Genomic DNA, 15098 nt, shown 5'->3' on the forward strand with positions numbered 1-15098 from the left:
TATTGAAAAGAAATGTCTCCAGGCAAGGGGAGGGTGAGAATGCATATAGACAAAGTGTCAGTAATTTCTGCCTCTTTTAAAATAGGAAAGATCATTTTATGTAAAGATTCATGGGAGTTTGCAGACAATATACCTAGATGCAGAGGAGGATTTCTGGGAAGGCCAGAAGGCTGCTCATAAGGCCCTCCAAGGACCCAGACAGCAAGGATTTGCCTGGAAAAATCCAACTCTTGGCTTGCAGGATGAGAAATTCACTTATTAGTGTCCCGAGAGTAAACTGAAGCTCTGAGGGACTGGTTAATTAAAAGTCACAAGAAATTGTGTAAAACCAAGAATGTTATTCATGTAGAGTGGAAAAGATAATAACATGTTTCTGATTAGCACGTTTGTTTTTTTTTTTCCTTTCAGCAGATCATCCTGGGAAGCTAAATTATGATCAAATGTTTGTTTTCTGATCATTTGGTCAAGGTTAAATCTAGGAAGCCAGTTGAATGTCAGGCAACTCATGTGTTGTTTCTCAGGGTAGGATCTCTGTGTTTAAGTTGATTCTTGAGTTCCCCAGCCGGGGAAGCTTCCAGTGTTAATATGGACACTGCCAGCTCTCTCTCCTCCATCCTCATTGCTGCTTCTGCGCTAAAGTGGGGTCTGCTGCTAATTGACAGTGTCCTTGCCTTGGAGATGTTTACAACTTCAGCCAGTTCCTCTCCATTATGCTGGCCTTGGAGTGATTCTGTGTCTGTGAGGCAGTGAAAGGAATGGTGCTGGGGGAGGTGAATCAGCAGGGCTGCTTTTCAAATTGCTTCTATTCCCTGAGAGATGCTGAGGAAGATGCTGGTGTGGACTGCGTGCAGTTCACTTTGGCACATCTGCAGTCTGGATGATTGTGTATTGATTTCATCGGCTTATTCTAAGGCGACAGTCTTATTTCCCCATTTTCAAATTCTTGAGTAGGAACTAGAAAGTCTCTTCTTACAGATTTTTTTCCTCCTGCCTTTTAGAGGAAAGGATATAACTTATTTACTCATAAACACAATTTCTAAATTTTCAACAAGAAGGGAATAAATGTGGATTCCCAGTGTCCTTCCTGTAGTGACGTTTGCTAGAGACTCACTTGTAAAGAGATTTACTTTAAATTGGCTGTGTGTACATATATGGCACATGAGACTTTTTGCTGATGGTTCTTAAGGTACAGCCCATATGCTGTCTGGTTCCCGTTTCCAGGTCACATCTGGAGGGTGGTGGAGAAGTGTGTTGCTTTGTCAGTTGGGAACTGGGTCCAAAATAATTTGTACTCTCTAGTAGTTAAGCTACTGGAACTCTTTCCATACATTGAAACAGCTTTGAGCTTACCTCACCCATTTTGCATTTCAACTTACTTCTAAGAAAGAAAAAGAAAGCTGGAGTTGTTAATCATTGTTTGCGGGTCTTGCTGGGGAAAAGGTTGAGAACCTGCTGTAGAGTTATGGCTCTCATTCTATCGTGTATCTTTTGGCGCATGGTCTCTGTGCGTGTGTTTAGTTAGTATCTCTGCTAACTTTGTCTCTAGAGTCCCTCTGTCTCTACCGCGCTGTCCAGTAGAGCAGCCACAAGCCATGTGAGGCTGGTAAGCACTTGAAATGCAGGGAGACTGAATTGAGAGGTGCTATGAATGCATGCACTGTATCTCAGAGATTTAGTACCAAAAAACCGAATGTAAAGTCTTATTCATAACATTTATATTGATTGATGTTGAAATGATAATACCTTAGATCTATTGGATTAAAAATATGTCACTAAAATTAATTTCACCTCTTTTTACTTCTTTAATGTGGTTATGAGAAGGAATTTTAATGGCATATGTAACTCATATTTCTGTCGGACACTGTCCTGACACCTTACAGAGTGCCTGTGACAGAATTAGTTGCTCAAAGATTTGTTGGAGGTTATGCAAAGGAGCCTAACACATTCCACTAGAGGCCTCCCTCCAACTATTTCTTATGTGAGATGTCTTCAACTGTGTCATCTTGATCACCATTCCTTGCATGTTCTTAGCTTTGTCAATAACTTTCATGAAATGTATATCTGTATTTGAATGCACTGGCCTTAAAACTTAACACTTAGGAACGTATTTGTAAAAAACGGATATTTTCCCCTTAAATATATTAAAAGAATTTATATAAAAAAATTTATAGATTTTTGATATGTGATAATTTGGCTTTGATACTTATCCTCCATAATCTTTGGGGAACAGGTTTGCAGAACAAACTAAGGGAGTCGACAAAACTTGCTGGGGGTGATCAGGAAGGTAGAATGGCCAAATGTCAGATACACGTAGGAAAACTAAGCTTTCAGGTAGGACTCAAATATCTTGAGAGAACTTACATTTAATTCACATGCTGTTAGTTCTCTACTATACAGCTATACTCCACTAATGCAGACATAGGCATGCCAACCTATCAAATATTTCTTAATAAATTCCATTATTAGTCTTTTTAGTTTAATCCTGTTCTTTTGGGGTGGAAACTCCAGTACAGGGGACTGATTTTTATTTCTAGTCATGACACACTAGCTATATAAAAGGCTGGAAAAGTCCTTTTTTGTGTATGTATTACTTACACAAAAATCAGCATTATTTTTGTCTTTTTTTTTTAATTTTTTTATTATTTTTTGAAGTCTTTATTGAATTAGTTACACTATTGCTTCTATTTTCTGTTTTGTTTTTTTGGCTGTGAGGCATGTGGGATCTTAGCTCCCTTACCAGGGAGCGAACCTGCACCCCCTGCATTGGAAGGCGAAATCTTAACCCACTAGACCACCAGGGAAGTCCCTATTTTTGTCCTTTTTTTTAATCCCCATTCACCACTTGCACTCTTTTCTCCTGAACGCTAATCATTCTAATGTGTTGTATATTCTCTCACGTGTTCTTGAAAGCATGCATTGGTGTTGTGTGTGTGTATTTTATTTTTTGCAAATATTAAAAATTTACATAGATTAAAAATCATGCTATAGATACCATTCCTTTTTCTCTTACCTCTTTTCACTTAGAATGTTTTAAAGATCTATCCCCACCATAGTCAGTAAGTCTAACTTGTTTCTTTTAGTTGATGTACAATAGTTGTGTACATCCCCAGCATCTTATTTATCCATATTCCCTGTCAGTCCTGTTTCCATTTTTTTCTGCTGAGAAGGGCTGAGTTTTAGCCTGTACCTAGTTTCCTTCCCATCCTTTGACTGCCTTCATTGGTTTTCCTGATGAAATTAAACTTACTCAAATTGCCCAGTGGAAGAACACCCCTTGACTGTGTTTCTGCTCCCAGGAAACACTTTAGGCCTTCTTGCCCGTTTTGCACACGATCGAGTTGTTTTCTACTTCTACTGGCTTTGTTTTACCTGGGAGAGAGATTACATGGTATGTGTTTGCAGCAGGTTGCCATTCCCAGGATAGTCTTTTTTTCCAATTAAGAGGAGACTCTCCCCATCTGAACACTAGCTTGCAATCATTGGAGCTAATATTTGTGTGAAAGTTAATTAACTACTCCATTGGGCTTCTCTAGTTTTAAGCTCCAGCTTCTAGCAGAGTCTTGAGAGATCTGGCTTTTTTAAGTTTAAAATGTGCACACTTTTAAACTAAAAAAAAAAAAAACTTTTAAGGTAGATTCATTTATCTGTTCCCAGACATAAACATACTGTCTTCACGTTGATAAGTCTAGATAGACATTTGGAGATCAAAATTTGAAATATACACCCATAGTATTAATAATCAGTGGTTTTTTAGTGTATACAACCTGAATACTGCATTTCAAGATATGTAAGTAATCAGCTGAGCAGGTGATATACTGAGAGGCTGGGTGTTACAGTAGTTGAGCTTGGATTTTGGAGTCAGGCAGACCTGGATTGGAGTCCTGGTTCTTTCAACTAGCCAAGTGACTTTAGCTTATTGTGTTTGGTTTTCTATAATAATACCTCCCTCAAGGACTTCCCTGTGGTCCAGTGGTTAAGACTCTTCCAGTGTAGCGGCACAGGTTCAATCCATGGCCCCACATGCCATGGGGTGTGCCCCCAAATGAAACAAAACAAAAACACCTCTCTCAGAGGGTTGTTGTAAGGATTAAATGAGATAATGCTGCCAAGCACCAGCCGAGTGCCTGGTTAGCTGCTCAGAAAATGGTAGCTGCTGTCATCATCGTCATCATCAAAAGGCCCCTAAAGCTAAGACTTACTGAGATAAAAATAAGCATTTAGAAATTGGGAGAGATGAGTAGCATTGTCAGGGCATGGGCTTTTTAAAAGCTCAGAGGAGTATCCAGAACTGTCCCCTGGAATGAAATCAAAGAGAGAAGAGGCTAAAGGTACCACAAAACGTCTAATGTGTCCAGTCTTCTTTGAAGACAGCTTCAGATCTGAGACTCGAAAGGAAACGGATGAGGTAATCCTCTTTGCATTTGAGCCTTTCTGAGGGAACCCACTCTCGGTGCTCAGCCGTCCCCGCTTCCTTGTCCTGCGCCTCGGTTCTCCACGCAGAATGCTGTTCTTTCTTCACAGTTGTGCTGTGTTGAGAGCGATGTGACCCTCTGCAGCCAATTCATCCCGCACACATTTCTCACAAGCCCAGCAGTGTATCTGGCCCTGAGCTGGGTCCTCCAGGAGGATGAATCAGAGGCAGTGTTTGTCTTCAAAGCGCTCAGAGACCTGAAGGGGAAGTGGTTAAACCGCCAGTTTTAACAAGTGCTCTGCCAGAGGTAGGCTCCGGAGGCAGTGGGAGCGCGAGGGAAGGACATCTAATTGAGGCTGTAGCCGCTGGAGCTGGGAAGACTCCTAGGGAGACATTTTCATTATCTCTGGATGACGCAGGAGTCCTTTTAACCTTCCCTTTCAAAAGTAAGATTTTTTTTTTTACCTTTTCTTTAAGCTTAATTAGGGACTAGTTATGGTTGTTACCTAACCCCTTGGAGTGAAATCATCTAAACAGCAGCCATTTTCCTTTTATTAACAGAGTGTTACGAGTTAGGTTTCCCCCAGTAGCCATTAACATTCCCGGCATCCCATCTTCTGGAATAATGGAGTGGACGTACTAATGTAATCAACTCTGTTAATAAATTGATGTTATGTTCCTCTAAGGAGAGGACTCTCATTATTGGAAATATAAAGCGTCCCAAGAAAGCATTGGAGTCAAAGCTAGAATCCAGTCTTACCACATGGAATCATGGGTTAGCGATGTTAGTGGTTTCCTTATGGAAACTCCCTAACCGATACTCATATCATTGCCCTATAAAAATACTAGGGCAAACATGGCACCACCAAACGTGGCAACGTTTTGTATCGTTAAGCTCTGTTCCCTTCTGTTCAAAGCTTCAGCGCATAAATATTTACTAGGCATCTGCTGGGTACCAAGCAAAATAATTGGTGCCCAAGGATAAAAGAAATGAATAAGTCACAGTCCTCAAACAATGCTAGGATGTGTTAAGTTCTATAACAGAAGAGAAAGGGAGAGGACTGAGGTTTCACAGAGCAAGTAGCATTGATCCTGAATGAAGCAGGGGTTAGGGAGGAGGCTGGAAGGGAAATTGGAGTAAGAATGTGTTTGAGTGAGGGGCTGGAGACAGTTAGTGAGCCCAACTGTAGGCAGAAGGAGCAGTGAGACAGCATTATGGGAGAAAATAAAGGTTGTGGTAGAATTGGAGGATACCTGGGATTTTGAAGAGTAAGTCAAGGAAGATAAAGGAAGGTTGGAATTAGATTATGAGGGTTACTTAGGGTGGATTGAAAACAGAGCCAGAGATAGGAACTCCAGGGGAACATTTAAGTGTGAGTCCAGAAGAGAGACAGAAGAAAGAGCAGTCAGAGAGGAAATTTAGGAGAAAGCAATGGTTCAGAAGCTAATAGAGGAAAAAAATGTCAAGAAGGATTGTCAGGTGCTAGGGAGAAGTTACATAAGAGGGATCAGAAATGTCTGTAGGATCTGAATATTGACCCCCAAATGGTAGCGCTAGAGGGAACAGCCAATTGTAGGAGACTGAAGAGAAGTCTGAGGAAGTTAAGCCAGGGAATGTAGGCTCATCTTTCCAGGAAGAACCTTTGTGAGATGCCTCTCCAGGGTAAGGGTCAAGATCTGTGACCAGGACCCCCAACAATGGTGCCCTTGTGGAGATTGAACTTCAGTGTTCGTGGCTGAATGAGAATCAGAGAGGGAGATCAGACCAAGGGAGAACTTCTTAATCTGCAAACCGACCGCTGGCTTTGTACTGTGGTCTTCTGCTCACTGGGGGTTGTGCACATTTCATTTTAGAATTTATATCCGCATACCCAGGTCTCCAATCCTTGATAAGCACAGTCTCGGACCACTTTTCTCATAGTGCGCAGTGTCAGAAATGACATGATGAAACCTATTATTGTTACTTTCTAAAGGGAAAATTGCTTTCGATGTATGGGTTTTTTTTTTTTTTTAAATGGGTTTTTTTAAAAGTCAGGAGTGGCAGGGTTACCTGTGGCCATGCAGACCAGAGCAGATGCTCTCTCAAGTCATCCTGCCATGGGGGACCCTGTCATTTGAAATAGGATTGATTTACTCTCTGCCTGTAAGATCTTTGAACATATGTTTTCTGCTACTGTTTTTCAGAATCATTTGCTGTTTCAAATAGAGAACTGTGCGATGATGAGAAAGAGTTCATACATTTTCCAGTATGTGAGGGGACCTCTCAACCTGAACCCTCGTGTTCAGCTGTCAGAATAACAGCCAATAAAAACTACAGGAGCAAAACCTCTCAGGAAGGTGCTTTAAAAAAGATGCATGAGGAAGAACACCATCAACAAATGTCCATCTTACAACTGCAGCTGATACAAATGAATGAGGTGCATGTGGCCAAAATCCAGCAGATAGAGCGAGAGTGTGAGATGGCAGAGGAGGAACACAGGATAAAAATGGAAGTTCTCAATAAAAAGAAGATGTATTGGGAAAGAAAACTACAAACTTTTACCAAGGAGTGGCCTGTTTCCTCATTTAACCGGCCCTTTCCCAATTCACCCTAAAAGACTGTGGGGGTGGCTCCCTTGTAATTAATCTGTGTTGGCAAAGAAAGTCTGGAACACGAACTTGCGGTCAGTCACCTGTAACAGAGCTACGAACTAGGAAAATTAGAGTGGCAGTAGTCACTTAAGAAAAAAAAAAAAAACATTCAGGCAAACAGCTGCGCCCTATGTACCCCTTCAGTGGTCAAGAAGCTGTTAGAGTTTTCTGAAAATTATCACTTTGAGTGCTATCATTCTGAATGTAATGTCTCTTAATTAGAATTCATACAAGAACCATGTGTGAGTGTTGTTGTATTTTTTTAATCAAATGCGAGTGTGACTATAAAGGAGTGTGGCTGGGTTTTGTGGGTCTTTTCATTTTTTTAAAAATTAGACAGTAGACCTTTTCTATCCAAATGAATGCCCTCCCATTGAAAGTGGCTGTCTTGGGAGGATACATGTTTCTCCAGTGGTGATGCTGTGGCTCAGAATTTGCTAGAGGTCTTTCGGGAACCTCCATAAGAGCTGCAGCACGCTTGTCAGTTTTTTTGTGTCATCTCCTGAGTGTGGATTTTCTGTTTTTAAACAGCCCGACATATGGAAGGTTATCTTCTAATGTGGCTCATAGACTGCCTTTTTTCCCCCTTTCCTCAAAGAAGAGTTCCAGATAATGTCTCCAACAAGGGTAGCTTTGTTGGTACTAAGGATGTGATTACTTTGAGAGAGAGATGTTCGTTTAGAGTTCTACATTCTGTCATGCTTATTTCTTATTTTATTAAAAGATAAGACTTGCAATTTTACAGTCACACTGTGGATGTTTTTTAAAGGTGCTGCCTCCCCCACTGTGCTCCAGTTTTTGCCTTCCTGCTGTAGGTTCCTCCCAACTTTGTACTGCTGAGTTCATGCTTGCCCTTAGTTTTAATTCTTTAGCCACCCAAGGAAAGACCCTTCCCTCGCCACACTGCTGGTGCTGGCTAATAGTAATGCTCCACAGGCATCACACAGTTGGTGTTGAGCTTTTTCAGAATCCACTACCAATAGAGTTGGAAATATGGATTGATAAATGGATATTTTGACTGAGCTGTGATATAACTTCTCCTGTAGTCTAGTGTGAAAAACAGCCTTGGGAGCTGGGCGTAGCAGTGTCTGGGAGAAGCAAAGTGACACTCAAGGGCCGTGGCAGGTCAGCAGAGTCTGAGAATGAAATTTCAAGACTGTGTGTCGGGGAAGGAGGAGTATGTGTGGCAGAGGCTATGTAGGTAGTGTGGGACGTGGAGTCAGGGCTTGAATTCCGAGCTTGGCTCTGCCTCCGGTGCTGTGTGACCTTGGCTAACTCCATTGAGCCTTTGGCCCTGCTGTTTCCTGTCTCTGAAACAAGGGAGTTGGTCTAGATGATGATCAGACCACCTCCTTGACTATGATGCGGTCTGCACAGTCTTGGACAACGGCTGCTAACATCGTAATTGTCTGTAGGACCTGAGTCGACAGGGAGCATTTACTACAGTGGCTAAGCTTCCTTCCTTTCATAATTTTGGAATTTGGGTCTCAGGGTCTGTAAATTCAGTCAAGTACGTATATACTCATATATGCAGATGCACTGCGTAAAACTTAAATGGATATCAATTTATTATATGCACTGATCATATTTTAAATACCTTAGAGGAACCAGTTATTGAAGAGAACCCATGAAGACTAATCTTCTTTCAAAGGAAGGATGCTTTTGTAAGGATTTGTGTTCTTAGTTTTTTACCAAATGGACCCTTTAGAGAAGCAGCATCTGGAAAAAGTCTCAACCGTCACGGATTTATGGGAGACAAATTAGGCCAGGGAATGGCAGGTCCTCAACATAGATGTGAACTGAAAAAAGTTTGATTTCCTTCATCTATTGGTCCACTTGGAAATCTCCTTAATATGCCGATTCTGGCATGGGGCTTGAGACTGTGCATTTCTTACAAGCTCCCAGGTTATGCCAGTTCTGCTTGTCTGGTAACCATCATTCTGTGCAGCAAGGTTTTAGAGGACCCTGGTTTAAAAAAAAAAAAAAAAGCACCTCCATTGGCTGAGGTACCTTTTTGTATACAGTATTGTGCCATATATTATTATTCCCTCAGAATTTGCCACCTAATCACACAAGTAACAAGGTGGAACAACACAAAAAGAGCTTACACATATAATGGAACTGTAAAAGCATCGAACTAATTCCTAACTGAACAAATAAAGGATAATTAAACCAGCAGGCTAAAGCACATGTTCTACTGTTAATGGTATTTACGAGTTTATAATAGTTTTCAACCTTGAGTTGCATTAGAAACAGTGTTTTATAAAAAATTTGTCTCAATGGGTTCCATTCCCAGGAGATTCAGTTTAATTGGTTTGAGGCCTGGTCTTCTATATTTTGGGAAGCTTTGCAAAGGATGATGATGCCCAATTGAGACTGAGACCCACTGGTCTACGAAGAGTTCAGAAACGTGTATCATTTGGTTCTTAGTCCTGTGAAGTCCAGCAGGAGTGAGGAAATGATGCTCAGAAGAAACACTTGCACCAGGCTGAAAGCTAGTGAATGGCAAAACAGGACCTCAGTGCTAGGTCTCTTGACTTGAAAACAAATAGCCCCACCTGCCTGCTCCCACCCCATCCCTCAAAAGCTCTGTCATGGATTTGCTTTATCCTGAGAGCCAGATGACATCTACAGCTTACTTGTAATGCCTCCACTTATGAACAGGTATATCCCAACATGTTCCACTTTTGAGCAGTTCTTTACCTGAGGTGGAAATGCAATAAACATCTCTTGGCAGGTGCTGTAGAGATTTGACAGGTTAATACTAATACATCCCCTGCCCTGCCAAATCGTGGACATAGCCCAGTAGGAGAGCTTGTACACAGCTGTTACGTATTTGATCAGTGCACGTCTTTTAGAGCATTTGTAGCTCAGCAGAGAGTGAAAAAGCTTGAAGGAAGGCCGCCTGGAGGAGGTAGCATTTGAGCTAAATCTTTAGAGTTGGTATTTTGGTAGGTGGAGATTCAGAAAGGAGAGGAAATTCACTAGATGTAAGATCCTGTTGAAGATTCCTGCAATGAGACATGTAATTGGGAGGACGTGGGGTAATTTCCAAATTCGGCAGTAACATGATCAAAACGGTGCTCCAGGAGGAAGATTAGAAGATGGAACTGAGTTTAGAGAAGACAAGTCCAGAAGACAAGGGAGGAGGGTTTGGCTCTAGTTAGGATGAGATGATAGGAGGACCTAGAGTGCACCTACAGTGCAAAATGAGGGAGACCCATGTGAGGGGCAGGAGAGGGGTCACTCAGGCTTCACAGCAGATTTCTTTTGTTGAAGCGGATGACTAAGGTTTTGAAGTCGATGCCTGAAAGAATGATGCTGATGGAAATAAAGAAAAGATGCATCTGGCTGACAGTGTCCTAGGAGAAGCCAGGACACAAACGGGTGCAGTTGCTGCCACTCAGCCTGGAACACCAGCTCCTCCTCCCGTCTCCTCTTTGGCGGTCACCTCTTTGCTCTGACTTCTGCCACTTCAGTTGCCCGTGCTGCCTCTTGCACCTGTTCTGCTGACATTGTAACCCCTCCCCGCTGGGTCCTCATCGTCCGACTCATTTGATGCTGTCTCTGCCATCAGTACCTCCCCTGCAGCTAGTGCATCTCTTATAAAATCCGCCTATAACTTTACAGTCAGCTCTCTGTATCTGCAATTCTGCATCTGGGGATTCAACCAACCGCAGATAGTGTCGTGCTATGGTACCCAGCTATTGAAAACAAGTTGAGTGTGAGTGAACCTGCGCCGTTCAAACCTGTGTTGTTCAAGGGTCAACTGATTTCTTTGATCTTGGGCTTCAGTTCCTTCCTAGTTGGCACCCACAAATTTCAGGGTATTTTTTAAGTGTCCCTTGTTGTGTAAAGATGTGCTGACTGAGAGGCTAATTCCCACATATGCCCATTACAGCCCCTTTACAATAATCAAACATAGAATCCTACCTTAGTTTGCATTAAAAATTAGGAAGTATTTTAGGAGCTTTTCAGGGAGAATCTTAAAAATACATTGTTTTTATTTGTTTATTTATTTTTAAGACAAGAGCCAACAGAAGGAAAGAGGCATGGTGGGGGCAGTGTATTTGAGTTGTCAACAGCTTCTGCAGTGTCAGGTCGATTACATCAGCACTTGGTCTGGGCCAGGGGAGAGGAACGGTTCTGCCTCCCGGGAATGTCAGAAGGACCTGATAATTATATTTGGCAAAGCCATGAAGAGTGACTCTGTAATGTCATTGCAAAGAATTACTCTTTTAATAGCATCTCTAGATGTCTGAGCTGTCCAAATGGAATAGCTCACTTCTTTTCTGCTGCCGCTATCCTTTCTGTTGAGCTGTTTCCCAGCTGATCCTCTTCTTCTTCCTTGCCCTTTTCTATCTTCTGCCTTCCCAGCCCTATTTCTGCAGCTCCTCCATCTGCACCCACTACAGTTTCCACTGACCCCTGTTTTAGAGTTGGAGTCACCTGTGAATGTGTGTGAGGGAGATACTTGCCAACACCCAGCATATTGAACATGTGGTATCAACAGGGTGAAGTGTGTAGCCTTAGCCTAGCCGTAATATCGACCATCTGCTTCCTTGCGGCATCCGCTCCTTCTGTGTTGGTGGAACTCGGATGTCACGGGAAAGGTCACCAGTGATTCATGACTGCAACAAATTCTTTTCCTAATTGTGCCATATGTTATGCCCTTCAACACAACTTACTAATCTCTGCCTCAGTTTCTCCATCTGTGACAGTGGTGTAATACTTATCTACCTCCCTTGAATGTTGTAAAGATTAGTCTCTGTTAGTAAAACACTTTTGAAATAAAGAGTGATGTAAAGCGTTTTAACATTATTGTTGTCATTGTGACATGGATTCAACCCTGTAGAGATGCTACTCTGTAGGGGAAGAATCCCAAGGAGATACCATGCTTTAGGAATACCCACTAGAGAAAAGTTCCATAACAGATACCAGACTGATTTTGGGGGGTATGTGAAAAATTTCACCATAGCATTTCTTTAAACAGCGCTTTGGTTCATTTAAAATGAGATTTGATTATAGAAGAGTGATTTATGTAAGATTTTTAAAGAACATATCTATTGAACCTCTATTACCCAATATAATAGTAGGGTTTGCAAGCTGATTATTAACCTAACAGTGCAGTTTATCATCATTAGGTGGAAAACTTCTATTTCTACATTCTCCAGATGCCCAGATTTTGTGCGTGAAGGTTTTTGACTGTTGCCACTGATTAGGGTAGACAGAATGGGGTTCCTGCTACTCCTGAGTGAGGGGAACAACAGCTCCAGTTCCACTTGAATATTTCCACAGCACTGCCAGTGTGGAGGGGAAGACTCACCATGTATGTTCATCAGAGTGGGGGGTTCTCTAGCCATAAATTTGAGTTCCCTGTTATAACTCCCAGTAACTGTCAAGAGATTTAATTAGGTTCTGGTCTGAGTTTTCTCTTTTATGGGTTTGTTGGGAGAAAAAAATTACAAACCCCATTGTTTAAGAAATTGGCTGATTTTAATCAAAAGGACCTGTTATAATGGAACTACTGTAAGCAGCAGAAGTTAAGGTCCAAGGGAAATCCCTGGTGGTCCAGTGGTTAGGATTCTACACTTCACTGCCTGGCGCCTAGGCTTGATCCCTAGTGAAGGAACTAAGATCCCATAGGCTGTGCAGTGCAGGGAAAAAAAAAAAAGTTAAGGTTCCAGTTCTTTTTTTCCTCATCATCTGGTTTAGCTTCTAGAGCAACCAAGAAGGAAACTCAGACTGGTGCTCTGCTGGTGAGGTGCATTTGGTTCTAGATTTCTATTGAGCCTCAGAGAGTTTTTGGGGTGGGCTGGGGTTACACGTTCTGTAGGAATGGAAGGTGGTCACTCTAGTCACTCAGAAGTCTGGGGGCGCTGCTGGGGTTGCTTGGAGCCCCAAGCTGCAGGGGTAGGAGCTGTCCAGGGGAAGCCCTCCTCGTAGTGATGGCAGAAGGACGAGAGGGCAAGCCCACCTGGGAAAGCACATTTCAAGTGTCAGTGTGATAGCTGCCAATATCTCCTTGGCCAAGGCAAGTCATGTGATTGAGCCAAAAGACAGGGGGAGGGAAGCAGACGCCTCTTAAGCAGGTGAGGGGGAGGATTCCCTGGTGGCTGAGATGATAAGGAATATGCCTGCAATGCAGGCAACCCAGGTTCGATCCCTGGGTCAAGAAGATCCCCTGGAGAAGAGAATGACAACCCACTCCATATTCTTGCCTGGAGAATTCCATGGACAGAGGAGCCTGGTGGGCTAAAGCCCACAGGGTTGCAGAGAGTCAGACATGACTCTCTAAGCATGAAGCTGGTGAGGGGCTGCTGCTGCTGCTAAGTCGCTTCAGTCGTGTCCAACTCTGCGAGACCCCATAGACGGCAGCCCACCAGGCTCCCCCGTCCCTGGGATTCTCCAGGCAAGAACACTGGTGACCCAATACGCAGTGACACCAGTGGGGAGGCTATGAGTGGAATGCCAAGGAGTTGAGATTAGATGATGAACTGAGAACAGAGAATTTAGGGGGGAAATGCCTCCCAGTTCCTTCTTTTTCTTTTTTGGAGGGAGAGGCTTTAAAATAGGGTGGCTCAGATGGTAAAGCGTCTGCCTGGAATGTGGGAGACCCGGGTTCGACCTCTGGGTTGGGAAGATCCCGTGGAGAAGGAAATGGCAACCCACTCCAGTACTCTTGTCTGTAAAATTCCACGGACTGAGGAGCCTGGTAGGCTACAGTCCTTGGGGTGGCAAAGAGTTGGACACAACTGAGCAACTTTATTTACTTAGTAATAGAATACCTATCCTAGGGCTGTTGGATTAAATGAGTACTTGTATGTATTTAGAACAAAGCTTGGCACACAGACACTCTAAGTTTTAGTTGTTATTATTATTATTTTTTTTCCTCTTAAGGTCAGATGGCTTCTAAATTGGGCCAGAGAGATTTGAACCCAAGTGGCCTGGCTCTGGAGCTCATGCTTATAAGAATCAGAATACAGTCTTTCTATTCAGAGCCTGCATTCAAGTCTTTGCTTTACAAAGAACATGGCCTCCCGAATATGAGGCCATCATCTGTAAAATATCTACTTTTCAAGATTGCCAAAATGATTACATGAGAATATAAAAATGAAAGGGCCACACAAACTATACAATGCCCCACCCCACCCCGCAAACCCTGCACCTTTCTTCTGATATTCTGTGTCATAGGACAATCCAAGACTCTCTTCTTCCATCACGAAACTTCATCTTAATTTCTCCCTCCAGCCTTCCCACTCTGTGACAATCCCCGAACACACTCATCACCTCTCGTTTTCAGAGCCAGGCTCTGAGAAATTACTTCTGTTGATCCCTCTACCTGGAATACTGTCAGCCTTTCTACAACCTCTCCCCATTACTTGCTGAAGTGTTACCCATCCTTCAAGGTCAAGTGACACCAGGACGCACTCCTGCAACCTGGGCTCTGGACCCACTCATCACTCTCTGGATTAATATAATTCCCCTGTGTGTAAAATAAGGGTGTTGGAGGAGAGGATCTCTAAATTCCCTTCCCTTGTTCTAATTCATCTGATTCTGAAGTTAAACTGATCTTTTCAAGTTACTACATGTAGCACAAGTTTTCAATTTACCGTTCTCCTTAAAAGATAATGTGTATATGTGTAGGCGTGCAAAATTGCTTCAGTTGTATCCAACTCTTTGCGACCCTATGGACTGTAGCCTGGTAGGCTCCTCTGTCCATGGGATTCTCCAGGCAAGAATACTGAAGTGGATTGCCATGCCCTCCTCCAGGGGATCTTCCCCAGCCAGGAATCGAACCCGTGTCTCTTATGTCTCCTGCACTGGGAGACAGGTTCTTTACTACTAGGGCCACTTGGGATGCCCAATGTGTACGTAAATGGAATTCAGATCATCCATCCAAGTGGGTCAACTTCAAAGTTGAAAGTGCTATTTGTGAAAGTTATTGAATTAGCATAATGATTATACTTAAACTGTTTCTAAAATAAACCAAATACAAGCAATACAAGAATTTCTATATAAGGTGTACATAAAGGTTGTTGGTTCCCAAAATGTA

General features: G+C 42.6%; 1 protein-coding gene across 3 annotated transcripts in view; it reads left to right on the top strand.

The window, feature by feature from the left end:
- The window catches only part of MSANTD3 (Myb/SANT DNA binding domain containing 3), a 30455-nt gene extending 23172 nt beyond the window's left edge, over window positions 1-7283 (top strand). For all 3 annotated transcript variants that reach the window (XM_043453202.1, XM_043453200.1, XM_043453201.1), the window contains one exon: window positions 6596-7283. In XM_043453202.1, coding sequence (XP_043309137.1) covers window positions 6596-7005 — 410 coding nt within the window. In that variant the 3' untranslated portion in view covers window positions 7006-7283. The remainder of the gene's footprint in view (window positions 1-6595) is intronic.
- Window positions 7284-15098: the final 7815 nt, after the last annotated feature.

Source organism: Cervus canadensis, chromosome 30 (assembly GCF_019320065.1).
Source record: "Cervus canadensis isolate Bull #8, Minnesota chromosome 30, ASM1932006v1, whole genome shotgun sequence".
Taxonomy (NCBI): Eukaryota; Metazoa; Chordata; class Mammalia; order Artiodactyla; family Cervidae; genus Cervus; species Cervus canadensis.